The sequence below is a fragment of the Eulemur rufifrons genome, chromosome 7 (assembly GCF_041146395.1).
Source record: "Eulemur rufifrons isolate Redbay chromosome 7, OSU_ERuf_1, whole genome shotgun sequence".
Taxonomy (NCBI): domain Eukaryota; kingdom Metazoa; phylum Chordata; class Mammalia; order Primates; family Lemuridae; genus Eulemur; species Eulemur rufifrons.
The window spans coordinates 200994001-201007391 of NC_090989.1; the positions used below are offsets into that span (position 1 = coordinate 200994001).

General features: G+C 43.7%; 1 protein-coding gene across 9 annotated transcripts in view; it reads right to left on the minus strand.

Annotated features, from left to right (window-relative positions):
• Nucleotides 1-8654: 8654 nt before the first annotated feature.
• The window catches only part of IARS1 (isoleucyl-tRNA synthetase 1), a 75012-nt gene continuing 70275 nt past the window's right edge, over nt 8655-13391 (minus strand). For all 9 annotated transcript variants that reach the window (XM_069476269.1, XM_069476275.1, XM_069476272.1 and 6 more), the window contains one exon: nt 8655-9368. In XM_069476269.1, coding sequence (XP_069332370.1) covers nt 9286-9368 — 83 coding nt within the window. In that variant the 3' untranslated portion in view covers nt 8655-9285. The remainder of the gene's footprint in view (nt 9369-13391) is intronic.

The window sequence follows — 13391 nt, forward strand, 5'->3', positions numbered from 1 at the left end:
AACTTCCCACATCCCTGCTGATACTCTCTCAACATCCCCAACAGGCCACTTCCACTTGGGGCCTGCTTCTGGAGGAACTCAAAGATAGAACCCCAGTTCCTTTTCCAGATACTGTTCCGATTTCTGATTTCCTGTTTCCCTGCATGACAAAACTCCTCAGAAGCGTGTTTTCTAGCCACTGTCTACAATTCCTCTCCTCTCTCTCCTAAGGCTGTGGCCAGGCTTCCTCCCCACATCCCACTGGAGCAGTTCACACTGAGGCAATGATGGCCTCTGTGTTGTTGAATCCAGTGGTCCAGTCTCAGGCCTCATCCTGGCTGCCAGTCAGCAGCGTGGGACTGCGTCGATTGTCTTCTCCTTCCCAAAGCTCTTTGTTCACTCAGCCTCCCAGACACCACGGCCCCTGGTCTGCCTCCTTGCTTGCTGGCTACAGCTCATCTGTCCCTGTCATTGGTTGCTCCTCAGCTCCCTGAACTCTTAGCATTGGGACCTCCCACCCCAGGGCTCAGTGCTTGGTCTTTTCTGTTCCTACACATCCAACCTTAAGTTTTAAAATACATTCTAAACCCTGGAGACTCCCAGAATTTATCTCTCCAGACACCAGACACCTACTCAGCATCCACCTGGACATCCAATAGACATGTCAAAACTAACAGTCCCCAAACTGAGCTCCTGTCCTCTGGCCCCCCTGGCATCTTTCCCTTCTCGGTTAGTGACAGCTCACTGTTTCCAATTGCCTGCACCAAAACCCTTAGATTCAGCCTTGGATGACTCCTTTTCACGCAATAAATCCTACTCAGTCATTCAGAAGGTATACAAAATGTAACCCCTTCCAGCTCACCACTACCAATCACCTAGATTATGACACCTGCCTCCTAAGTGGTCTCTCTCTCCACCTCCACCCTGGCCTCCCTGACGTCTTCTCAACACAGCAGCCAGAATGATCCATTTACACTGAAGTCAGATCATGTCATTCATCCACTCAAAACCCTCCAACAGCTCCGCTTCTCATCAGAATAGAAGCCAAAATGCTGTCATGGTCTTCAAGGCTCAACACAACTGGGCCTGACACTGCCTCTCTGATTTGATCTCCAGCTATTCTGCCCTCGAGCTCCACTCGAGACATTGGCCATTCTCCTTCTGCGAACATGACAGCCTACTCCTGTCCCACGGGTCTGCATTTGCTGTTCTCCCTGCCTAGAATGCTCTTCTGTGGCATTCCGCTTTTACTAAAGTTTAACATTTGCTTATTTATGCTGGTTGCGATCTGCCTCTCCTGACTAGAATGTTGAGTTGTGTTTTCACAGATGCAGGAGAGCATCTGGAAGAGGGCCTGATATTGAACTGATTTTCTTTTCTTTTCTTTTCTTTTTTTTTTTTTTTGAGACAGAGTCTCACTCTGTTGCCCAGGCTAGAGTGAGTGCCGTGGCGTCAGCCTAGCTCACAGCAACCTCAAACTCCTGAGCTCAAGCAATCCTCCTGTCTCAGCCTCCCGAGTAGCTGGGACTACAGGCATGCACCACCATGCCCGGCTAATTTTTTCTATATAGATTTTTAGCTGTCCATATAATTTCTTCTATTTTTAGTAGAGATGGGGTCTCCCTCTTGCTCAGGCTGGTCTCGAACTCCTGAGCTCAAACGATCCGCCCACCTCGGCCTCCCAGAGTGCTAGGATTACAGGCATGAACCACCGTGCCCGGCCTGAACTGATTTTCAATAATAAGAATATGGAATGAATGAATATCTTTTTTATTCCAAATAATTCTAATATCCAGTTAAAGTATATTACTCTGCCTCAAACATGCCCTCAATCTTCTCACACTCTTGCCTTTACTCATGTGATTTTCACCCTTGCTGAAATCAAACCATCTGCTCATTAAGGTAGAACACAAAGGTCACATCCTTCATGAAGCCCAGGCAGAAGTTATCACTCCCTCCTTTTGGTTTCCGAGGTCTTTTAACTTTGTTTCTCTATTGTGTATAATAATTATTTGTAATTATTGTAAATCCCTAAGAATCTTTGTGTGTTTGTCGGGGAGATTGGGTGTAGTTTTTTGATTGTTTTGTTTTGGTATTGTACATAGCACCTAGCACAGGTTCTAGTACCTAACAGACATTACAAGATGTTTGAAGAAGCAGAGGCTCTGAGAGGTTAAGTGGCTCACCCAAAATCACTGAGCTACTTCAACAGTTTTGAGACGTCTGTTTGAGTATCTCGATTGATAAGGTCAATGCTCTTTTCACCCTCCCGTACTTACATATCTTATTACCTTCAAAAACAGAACACACCCCTGAATATCCCCATTGTACTCGATGTTAATTATCCTCATCTGGTCTTCTACATTAGAAGGCAGGGACCTGAATTTTTTCTACTTAACCACAAAGAACCCTGAATACCAAAGAACTTCCCATAATTCTCAAACGTTACTGTGCATACAAATCTCCTAAGCATCTGTTAACCTGCAGAGTCTAATTTAGTTGGCCCAAGATGCTACAAGTTCACAGTTAATACCAATACCGTCAATAACAGTGAAGTTATATACAACCAATTTATTAAGTTCAATTTCCCAGTTTTCCTAGGAAAAAAGGAATTAGGGCAATTATTGTCAACTTTGGCTACATGTTGGAATTACATGGAAGCTTAGAGAAATGCTGATGTCTGAGTCCCACCTCCTCAGATTCCAGTTTAGCTGGCCTGGGAAGCAGTCTGGGCTGGGAGTTTTAAAAACTCTCAGATGAATCTAATCTGCAGCTGAGGACCACTGCTTTAAGTGATTTTCCTTGTGCTTGTGGTAGAAATGCAAGGACAGAAATTCAGGCCACATAACTCACTGGCCAGTGTCCACCTGAGACCAGGGTAGGCTCACCTTTGGAGCTGCTACCCCTATCTCCAAAGTCACGATAACTGAAGAAAACTCTCACGTACAGTTGCTATGTGTTGGGCACTGTTCTGAACACCTCATATATATTATTCTGTTTACACAATGGAGGAACTATTGTTATCCCCATTTCACAGATGAGGAAACTGAGGCATGGAGAGATCAATTATTTTACCTAAGGACAGGCTTCCAGATTCAAACCCAAGTAATAGTGCCATTGGCCCACGTGTTTAACCATGAAGCTCACTGCCTCCCCACCAAGAATGTTACGTAGGTCCTGAGATGGGCTGAACTGTGTCCCCCAAAGTTCATATGTTGAAGCCCTAATCCCCAGTACCCCAAAATATGACTGTATTTGGAGATGCGCCATTTATAGAGGTAATTTAGTTAAAATGAGGTCATGGGGGGCAGTGATCCAATAGGTCTGGTGTTCTTATAAGAAGAGGAAATTTGGACAGAGAGAGAGACACCAGGGATGCCGCATAGGAGAAAGACCGTGTGAGGACACAATGAGAAGGTGGCCATCTGCAAGCCAAGGGCAGGAGCCTCAGAAGAAAATAAACCTGCTGACAACTTGATCTTGGACTTCCAGCCTCCAGACTGTGAGAAATAAATCTCTGCTGTTTAAGACACCCAGTCTGTAGTGTTTTGCTATGGCAGCCCCAGCAAATGAGGGCCCCCACCTACTGCAGTTTTCTAAGTGCAGAAATCATACAGCTGAAGTGAATAGTGAATCAGCCTCTTTCCTTGTATAATATTTGCAACAAGCAGAGTGTAGGAATCTTCCAGATATCCTGAGGGCTCCACAACCCTGGTCTGACCACTGACCCATTGGGCTTGTTGAAAAGTCTCCCAGCTGGTTCCCCAAACCCATCCTCCCTCCTCCCAGGGCTGATGGTGTCACCCTTCTACAGACCTGCAGTGGGTTCCCAGGGCTGCAGAGCACCCATGATCCCACAGCTTGACACCCAAGGCCCCCTGATGTGGCTGAGCCACCGTTTGGGGTGCCTCCTGTCCACCTCTTCCCCACTATTGTCCCTTCATCTGCCCCCAATGCAGAGTCTGCTCCATCCCAAATGTCCACTCACTGCCACCCTGCAATGCTCCTCCCTACTCCCTGTCCTCCTTTCATCAGAATCTCATTCTCCTTGCAAGACCCAACTCACACATGCCCTGCATGTGAAATGCAGAGCATTCCACCTCACCAGAGCCAGTCTCTACACGGTCCCCCATGGCACCGTGCAGAGACCTGTGACAGCACCTGTCACAGAGGGGCTTGGGATGGTCACAGTTGTTACATGTGAGCCCTCTGAGGTCCAAATGCATCTTATTTCTCTTTGCCTCTTTGCTTCTCGGGCATCTGGAGCAGTGTCTCAGCCTCACACGGCGGCTTGGTAAATATTTATTGACCCAAATCCAGCAGGCATAATACACAATTATGTCCCTGAAAGGCTGTCCTGTCGGGAAGCCTGCAGAATGCTAAACGTAGCCTTTAATGAGAGTTGCATGAGCTATGTATTGTTCACTGATCAATACTTGAAAATAACTACAGCAGCCAAAACACAAGAATACAAACAATTGGGGAGTGGTAACGCTTGAAGATGCTGACTCGGGAAGGGGGGGGTGGGGAAGGGAGAGACATATACCTACATGATGGGTGCAACCCGCACTATCTGGGGAACAGACACACCTGGAGCCTTGACTTGGGGGGAAAGGCGGTACATGGGCAACATATGTAACCTGCAATTCTGTATCCCCCATAACAATAAGATGAAAAAAAAAAAGAATACAAACAAATCATCCAATAAGTAGGACTTTTCTTCTCATTCTTGTCAAAGCTCTGAATTGCTTATGGCACATTTCTATTAGAATCTACAAATTGGCCCAGGGGGACAAAGAACCCATAAGAACCCATAAGACAGACAAGCGTTTGTAAATCGATTTCAGCACAGGGCAGGCCGCATTTCACATAATGAATGCAAGATATGTTCTCGCTAGAGATTATGTCATTTCTGAGTACAGCTGAGGCTTTGTACCCCTGCCTCCCTCCTTCACTTTGCATTTTATCAATTTCAGGCTACTAAGAACTGAGAAAGGGATCCAAAGATCACCAAGTACAAACCGCACAGAGAAGTGGATTATAACAGGGCTCCCCCATTGTCAAGAAACCCAGTCCCCTCTTCCCAAGGGGCCTCCTCCAGGGCAGGTGTCTGTGTGTTGCCCTCCAGATTCCTCGGCCCTGACTAGGCGGTGCTGGCTGCTGGAAGTGACCCCTCCCTCCAGCATTTCATCAGCTGCGGTGGGTTCTTCTCTCTTTATCATGAGCTATTTCGATTTTGACCTACCACTCACCACAGGTGTTAGAGATCTTCACGGGCCCCTCTGTGCTTAGCATCTAGTAATTGAGCAGCAAATGTTTGTTGAATTTAAAAGAAACGAATGCATCTAGGGGAGAAAGAGTTCTAAACGGTCACTTTGCCTAAAAGCCAAAAATCAGGCTTTCTCCACTCTGCCAGGAGCTCTCCTTCTGCAGAGAGGTCAAAGGGCCCAGCCAGCGAGTAGAGTCAGCAACAGACGGTAATGTCCAGGCACACTGCGTGAATATGATGGATACTTTAAAAAAAAAATCAATCCACATGCAAAATATCAATAGTGATTTTGAATATTTTGATGGGACTTTGGCTTTCTTTCCTCTGATTGTTTTGGGCTTGGAGAAGAGGAAGGGAGAAGGGATTGTTGGGATTTTTCGTGTTTTTCCTTTTTAGATTCAATAATCTTCTCAATGACTATGCAGTTTAGAAAGCAAAGCTAAACTGCCAGGTGGGGCGGCACATGCCTGTAGTCCCAGGTACTCGGGAGGCTGAGGTGGGGGCATCTCTTGAGCCCAGCAGTTCGAGGCTGCAGTGAGCTATGATTGTGCCACTGTTCTCCACTTGGGCTACAGAGTGAGACCCCATTTCTAAAAACGAAAGCAAATCTAAACCATGATATGTGATTTTCCTTTTTTTTTTTTTTTTCCTTTCAATTTCTCCCAAACACTACAGGTGAATCTAGACTTAGGCAAAGGGAAGCCAACAAGTGCCAGAAACTGTGCCGAGCCCTGGGGAAAGAGCTAGAAGGCCAGTCTCCGCAGTGTTCAATGGGACAGAGGAGGGCAGAGGTGAACATCAGGAAATGATTTATAATCTAGCTGGACAGTACACTGAAAGGGCGCAAAAGGGAGTGCGGATGAGAGCTTTTCACCCAGTGGGAGAGAGAAGAGTGAAGGAAGTGTCAGGAGGGGAGTCCAAAAGGACACTGGACAGAGTGAAGGTTAATTCTGTGTTCAAGTTTAGCAAATCCCCTGCCACGTCATGGAAAGGGAAATACAAAGTGCTAATAAACACATGGGAAAAATGGCCAATTACACCGACAAATACAAATCAAAGTATCAGTGAGACATTATTTCTTTCAGATAGGAAATTGACAAAAATTAAGCTCTTTAATGAAAGCCAGAGCTTGTGTGGATGTGAGAAAGGAACCCCCTCATACATTGGCAGTCAGGGCTCACATTGAGCAAACTGTTTTCAAGAATCATGTAGTAGTTTTATGTTTGTGGCATTTGTGACCTTTTCTGGGGTAGTGGACTGATAAAAGTGCGGGTTACATGGGTATATGTGCGTTTCAAACTCATCAAACTGTACGCATAAGATTTTTTTTTTTTTTTTGAGGCAGAGTCCCACTCTGTCACCCTGGCTAGAGTGCCGTGGCAAGTCAGCCCAGCTCACAGCAACCTCAAACTCCTGGGCTCAAGCAATCCTCCTGCCTCAGCCTCCTGAGTAGCTGGGACTACAGGCATGCACCACCGTGCCCGGCTAATTTTTTCTATATATTTTTAGTTGTCCAGCTAATTTCTTTCTATTCTTTTTTTTTTTTTTTTTTTTTAGTAGAGATGGGGTCTTGCTCTTGCTCAGGCTGGTCTGGAACTCCTGAGCTCAAACGATCCACCTACCTCAGCCTCCCAGAATGCTAGGATTACAGGCGTGAGCCACCACACCCAGCCTATAGTTGTTCTTATTGCATTTTCCTCTAATTTGGTCTTGAGGTCTCTCTCTGGAGAGTGGCTATAAACTGTAGCCCTGCCCTGATGTGGCTCCAGGGGTCGTAGCTGTGGATGTTTACAGTGTGCCTTTCACGGGGTACTTCTTTGTCCTGGCAGATGGTCTAATGCCTAAGTGTCCAACCCATGACCAGGTGTCTCCCTCATGGGAAACCCTTGTGGCTTTTGCCTGACCTGATCAAGTTTATTTCTACCAATATAGCCACTCTCTTGGAGAACCCTGAATGAGAAAGAAGTCAGGTTCCTGCATGTTGGTCAAGTGAGATACAGAGGAAGCAACTCAGCAAAACCTGGGAAACAACAGAAGCATTCTGTTACAGATGTGCAAGAGAAGAGGGCAGCAGGCTTTGCAGGGCCAAGGGAAGGGGCAGCAGGGAGCCATCCAGGACACACATGCTCCCAGTGGGTAGGGAGCCAGAGCGTGAGAGGGGCCTGCAGGCCAAAGCCTTACTGGGGCCCAGGGTGTTACCCAGGGAGGTCTCCCTCAGGGAGCTCTAATCGGTGGGTTAGAGCGAGTAGGCACAAGTTCCCTGGAGTCACACTGTGACAGAGAATTGGGCACTGTGATATGTCTGGGCAGTCCAGGTGGAGTGTGGGGGTCAGTGGAGTGAGTCCGGAGGTTGTATCTAGCTGTCCCGTAGGGAGGTGGCAACCTATAAGTGGTTGTGTAAGGAAGATGTCAGGATTGACCACATTGAGGAACTGGCAGGAAGAGGACTGGAAACTGTGTGAAGAATGACTAAGCCGCTTGTTTCTGGTAGGAGAAGTTTAAATTTATATTCAAAATGGATGCCAAGGCAACAAAACATTATAAGAATTTACTCCACTTATCTAGAGGAACAAGTTGAAATAGGTCTGTCGTCTTGTCTGGACTAGAAATCTATGTTTAACTTTTAAAGAAACTGCTAAACTATTACAAATGAATGTTTCCATTTCACATTCCCAGCATCAGTGTATGAGAGGTCCAGCTGCTCTCACATCCTTGCCAACACATGATATGGTCAGACTTTTAAATTTTAACCCTTCTAGTGGTTGTATATCTCATCGTGGCTTGAATTTCCACTTCTCCAATGAATAATGATGCTGAGCATTGTTCATGTGCTTATGTGCCATTTGTATGTCTTCTTTGGTGAAATGTCTGTTTAAATCATTGGCCCAATTTTAAAAATTGGGTTGTCTTATTATTGAATTGCAAGAGTTCCTTATATATTCTAGATATGAGTCCTTTGTTAGATATATGTTTTGCAAATATTTTCTCAGTCTATTTGCAAATATTTTCTCAGGTTGCCTTTTTATTAGCTATACAGTGCCTTTTAAAGAACGTTTTTAATTTTTTTTTTTTTTGAGACAGAGTCTCACTCTGTTGCCCGGGCTAGAGTGAGTGCTGTGGCGTCAGCCTAGCTCACAGCAACCTCAAACTCCTGGGCTCAAGCGATCCTCCTGTCTCAGCCTCCCGAGTAGCTGGGACTACAGGCAGGCGCCACCATGCCCGGCTAATTTTTTCTATGTATTTTTAGTTGTCCAGCTAATTTTTTTCTATTTTTTTAGTAGAGACAGGGTCTCGCTCTTGCTCAGGCTGGTCTGGAACTCCTGAGCTCAAACGATCCTCCCGCCTCAGCCTCCCAGAGTGCTAGGATTACAGGTGTGAGCCATCGCGCCTGGCCCATCACCTAGGATTTTGAAGATAAGTTTTGTTAGATGTTTAGTACACTGTCTCAATACAGAAATCACTATGAAGTTTTTATGTTCTTCAAAGATTACACATTTCAAGTTTCATTAAACTATGGGAGAATGAATTACCTCTAACACATTTATATCTGAGAGTTTGTTTATTGTTCTGATTTACTGAAACTTAAAATATTCCATCAAATTACCCAGGAAGATCCAGGGAGCAGAAATATATAATGTGTCCATTTTTTCAAGAGGTCTGGAATAAATTTAAAAGGCCATAAAACGATACATATATATATATGTATTATGCCATTAAAATCACTTCTACCTTCTGTATTTAAGAACTACAGAAATAAAGAAGTACAGAAATAAACTTTGTTGTGGTGCTGAGGTAACATTACAACCTACTCCCAACATGACTGCATAGGTGTTTAAGGTTAAGTGTGAAGATTACCATGAGGTCTCAAGTCACTTGATTAATTAATCCCTTTTGAATTTTAGACCAAAAGCAGCAAATTATACATGCACCTGAACAAATATCTTCACTGTGTTCATGTGTCCACAAATGTGTATGTATATGCAGGGGATAGGTACGAGTTAGGGAAAGGCTGACTGAACCACACTGATAACTGAATGTTAGGAGTCTGCCGTTGTTGGTAATACAGAAACATACACAGTCTTCATATTCAAAGTCTTCATGGGGATGTCTTCCGTAATTTCTAGAATGGAAAGAAAAAGTTTTTTTTTATTAAATCAATAATTTACTTATTGTGAGTAGTTTAAAAAATGTTAACTTCCTATGTAGTAAGGAATTTAGCCTCATCCTAAGGCAGGTCTGACCTTTGTCCTAGACTCCTGAGGGGAACCTCTAAATCCTTGGAATTTCCTAATAGGAGTGTCTTTGTTAATCATGGTGGGCACTTCAACCACACCTGATAGTTTATGCCAATGAGATGAGACTCAGGTAGAGTCAGCCACATCAGAAAGACCACCTGTATGATTTAGGATGGGGACTTTGGCTCAGCTGACACAGATAACACATGGGCAATTTGAATCAATCAGGCCTACATAATGAAACCTCTATAAAAGTTCTGGACACCAAGGCTCAAGTGAGCTTCCCTGGTTGGTAACAGTGTGTGTTGTTACATATTAGGGATGGGAGGATGAAACACTGTCCGTGACTCCATGGGGAGAGGATGACCTGAAGCTCCTTGTTTGGACCCCTCCCAGTTTTCTGCTCTATGCATCTCTTTCTTTGGCTGGTTCTAATTTGTATGCTTTCCCTATAATAAACAAATTGTGAGCACAGTAACTTTCATTTAAGTCTGTGAGTCCTTTTAGTAAATTACTGAACCTGAGAGTGGTTAGAAAAACCCTCAAACTTGTAGTTGGTGCCAGAAGTGATGGGGGTCTTGTGTGGATTCTTCCCTCTGAGTCTGTAGTTGAACCACAGCTCCTTGCAGTTAGAGTTAGAAGTTTTGGGCAGACTACTAAAGTCTTCTGGAGGACTGTGCCCTCACCTTACAGTCTGGCTAACTCTGGGTACTACCCATGATGTACGCCCCCCAACATTTCCTATGCCAGAAGTGAGCATCCAAAAGTATAACACAAATGGAACCAATTAAAACACTGAATATGTAACTCAAAAAGAAAAAAAAGAGAGGGAAACGGAAAAAAAAATTTTCTTTTTTTTTTTTTGAGACACAGTCTCACTCAGTTGCCCAGGCTAAAGTGTGGTGGTGTCAGCCTAGCTCACAGCAACCTCAAACTCCTGGACTCAAGTGATCCTTCTGCCTCAGCCTCCCAAGTAGCTGGGACTACAGGCATGCGCCACCATGCCCGGCTAATTTTCTCTATACATTTTTAGTTGTCAAGCTAATTTCTTTCTATTTTATTTAGTAGAGACAGGGTCTCGCTCTTGCTCAGGCTGGTCTGGAATTCCTGAGCTCAAACGATCCACCTGCCTTGGCCTCCCAGAATGCTAGGATTACAGGCGTGAGCCACCGCGCCTGGCCGAGAAACGAAAATTTAACAAAGTTATCTGACTACTATGATGCATTTTGCTTCTAGCCAGATCTGAATTTAAAGGGAAAGGACTCGCTGTCTCTAAAAACAGCTCTTGATCTTGATCTAGCAGGCAATCCTGGATGTGAAAATACTCTCAAAGCTGCCTCCTTAATAGATAATGATGGGATCTGGAGATAATATTTAGAGTCTAGTGGAATAAGCACGAAGACATCAAAGAGTTATAAGCATTTTTTGATCCTCCTAATTTACTTTTCCAACTTACTAAGTTATTAATTCTTTATGAAAGATGCTTCTGAGAGGAAAATCATGATGACAATAAGGCTATAGATATCAGATTGGAAAATGACATTGAATTGCAAAAATTCCCAGCTTTGTGGTAATCTTGGGTAAATCACGTAACCTTAAAGCTCTTACCTACTAAACTTTTGCCTGTTTAACCTCATGGATTAAAAAGAATGTATTAAGACAGTATAGGTAAGACCTGATTATGTGAATCATAGGTAGTATTATAAATATCTAATTCACACAGACATGATTCTATCCCTGATAGTTTCAATGATACCCCTGCATTTATTTGCACAGAACAAGTGAGAGATGACATTTCTTCAGCTCCAATACGCACAGCACTTGGTGACCCACAGATTTGAGGGATAAGGAAAAGGAGTTAAGAATATCTCTGAGGTTTTACATAAGCTCATCAAAACAGGAAGCTACATTTTATAGATGACCTTTACTATCATACCACAATGAAAGAGCCAATAGTGTTGGAGAATTAAAAAAGCCTTACAATAAAGCGAAAGATTCATGGATATAACTAGAAAGACAGATAAGGCCCCAAACAGGAAGAATCTTGCAGGAAGCTAAAATTCTGAAGCATTACATAATAAGGAGCCTTGGGGGCTTTGAGCAGGAAAACCACCTCAAGGGAGGAATGTTCATGAAAATAATTTTGGTGGAAGAATATAGGCTACAGATTGGTGATTTTAATGGATGATGAGGCCATACACTAGGTGAGAAGGAAAATGACAAGGGAGAGTCATTGAAAATAAATCTGACATATAGTGGTTAGTGGTTGTGTTTCATTATAGGGAGAGAGAGAGAGAGGAAACAAGTGGAAATATAGCTTTAGTTTTTAACATTATGGCAGAAAATGCAAAAGTATTATTTTACAAAAATAAATAGCTGATCAGGGAAGAAAATGAGGGAAATCCACAGAGGTCAAAAATGATGATTCCTCTGGGGTGTGTAAATACTAAGATTTTCTGGTGGCATAATGCTTTTGGTACTAAAGTGAAAGCAAAACAAGAAAAAGTCTATGGTCTACATAAACTGGGAAGTCCAACAAAGCTCTCCTCAAAAAACTGGAACCTCGAATAAGGGACCCAAAACAAAAGGGTTAATTTGAATAAGTTCCTTCACCATTGAGAAAAACAGTGAAGAGAATGTAGTGGGGTTAATATCCCCCAAAGAGATGCCCAGGTTCTAAATTCTCATGGGCTGTGAATGTAACCTTATTTGGAAAAAGAGGAATTAGAAGAAGAGGAAGGCAATGTGACCACAGAGTCAGAGACTGAAGTGATGGGGACACAAGTCAAGGAACATGGTGACTCCAGTCACCAGAAGCTGGAAGAGACAACTAATGAATTCTCCCCTAGAGCCTTCAGAGAGTGTGTGGCCTTGACGACACCTTGATTTCAGACTTCTGGCCTCGAGAACTATGATGGAATAAACTTCTGTTGCCTTAAGCCACCCAATGTGTGGAAATTTGGTGCAGCAGCCACAGATAATCAATATAGAAAACTTGCCTCGCTCAGCCTTGTTTTGGGGTAGGGATGGACAGACCATGTGTCTATGAGAATTCCTGGCCTTTCTGTATGACTGGGGTCAAACTTTGTTAACATACTCTCTGGGGCCCAAAATGATTGAGTTCAAAGTAGGTCTAGGTTGACAGTGTCACCAAGGAGAAATGCTCCTTAAAACTGGGCTTCAGGCTGGGTGTGGTGGCTCATGCCTGTAATCCTAGCATTCTGGGAGGCTGAGGTAGGATGACTGCTTGAGGCCAGGAGTTTGAGACCAGCCTGAGCAAGAGTGAGACTCTGTCTCTGCTAAAAATAGAAAAATTAGCCAGGCATGGTGGCACATGCCTATAGTCCCAGCTACTTGGGAGGCTGAGGCAGGAGGATCGCTTGAGCCCAGGAGCTTGAGGTTGCAGTGAACTATGATGATGCCACTGCACTCTAGCCTCGGGTGACAGAGCAAGACCCTGTCTCAAAAAACTAAACAAACAAGCAAACAAAAATCAGGCTTCAACAGAAACAATTAAATAAGCAGAGCACATGGGTAATGTAAGCAGAAAGATGAAAACTCTGAGAAAGAATGAAAAGGAAATGCTAGAAATAAAAACACTGTAAGAGAAATGAGGAATGCCTTATACCAAAAAATGGTATGTCATAGTCAAACTGCAGAAACTCAAAAACAAACGGAAAATCTTGAAAGAAGCCAGAGGAAAAAAACACCTCACCTGTAGAGGAATAAGGATAAAACGAATCAGGCAAAATTACCCAGAATGTAGCATATAAGGACAAGGGGGTGGGGGGGGGGGAATGTGAAGAAAATAAAAGGAGGTAGGATAGTGTAAGAAGGTCTATCTAAAATATGTCTAATCAAAGTTCCAGAAAGAGCTAATATTAGAAAGAATGACTAAGAGGTAACTT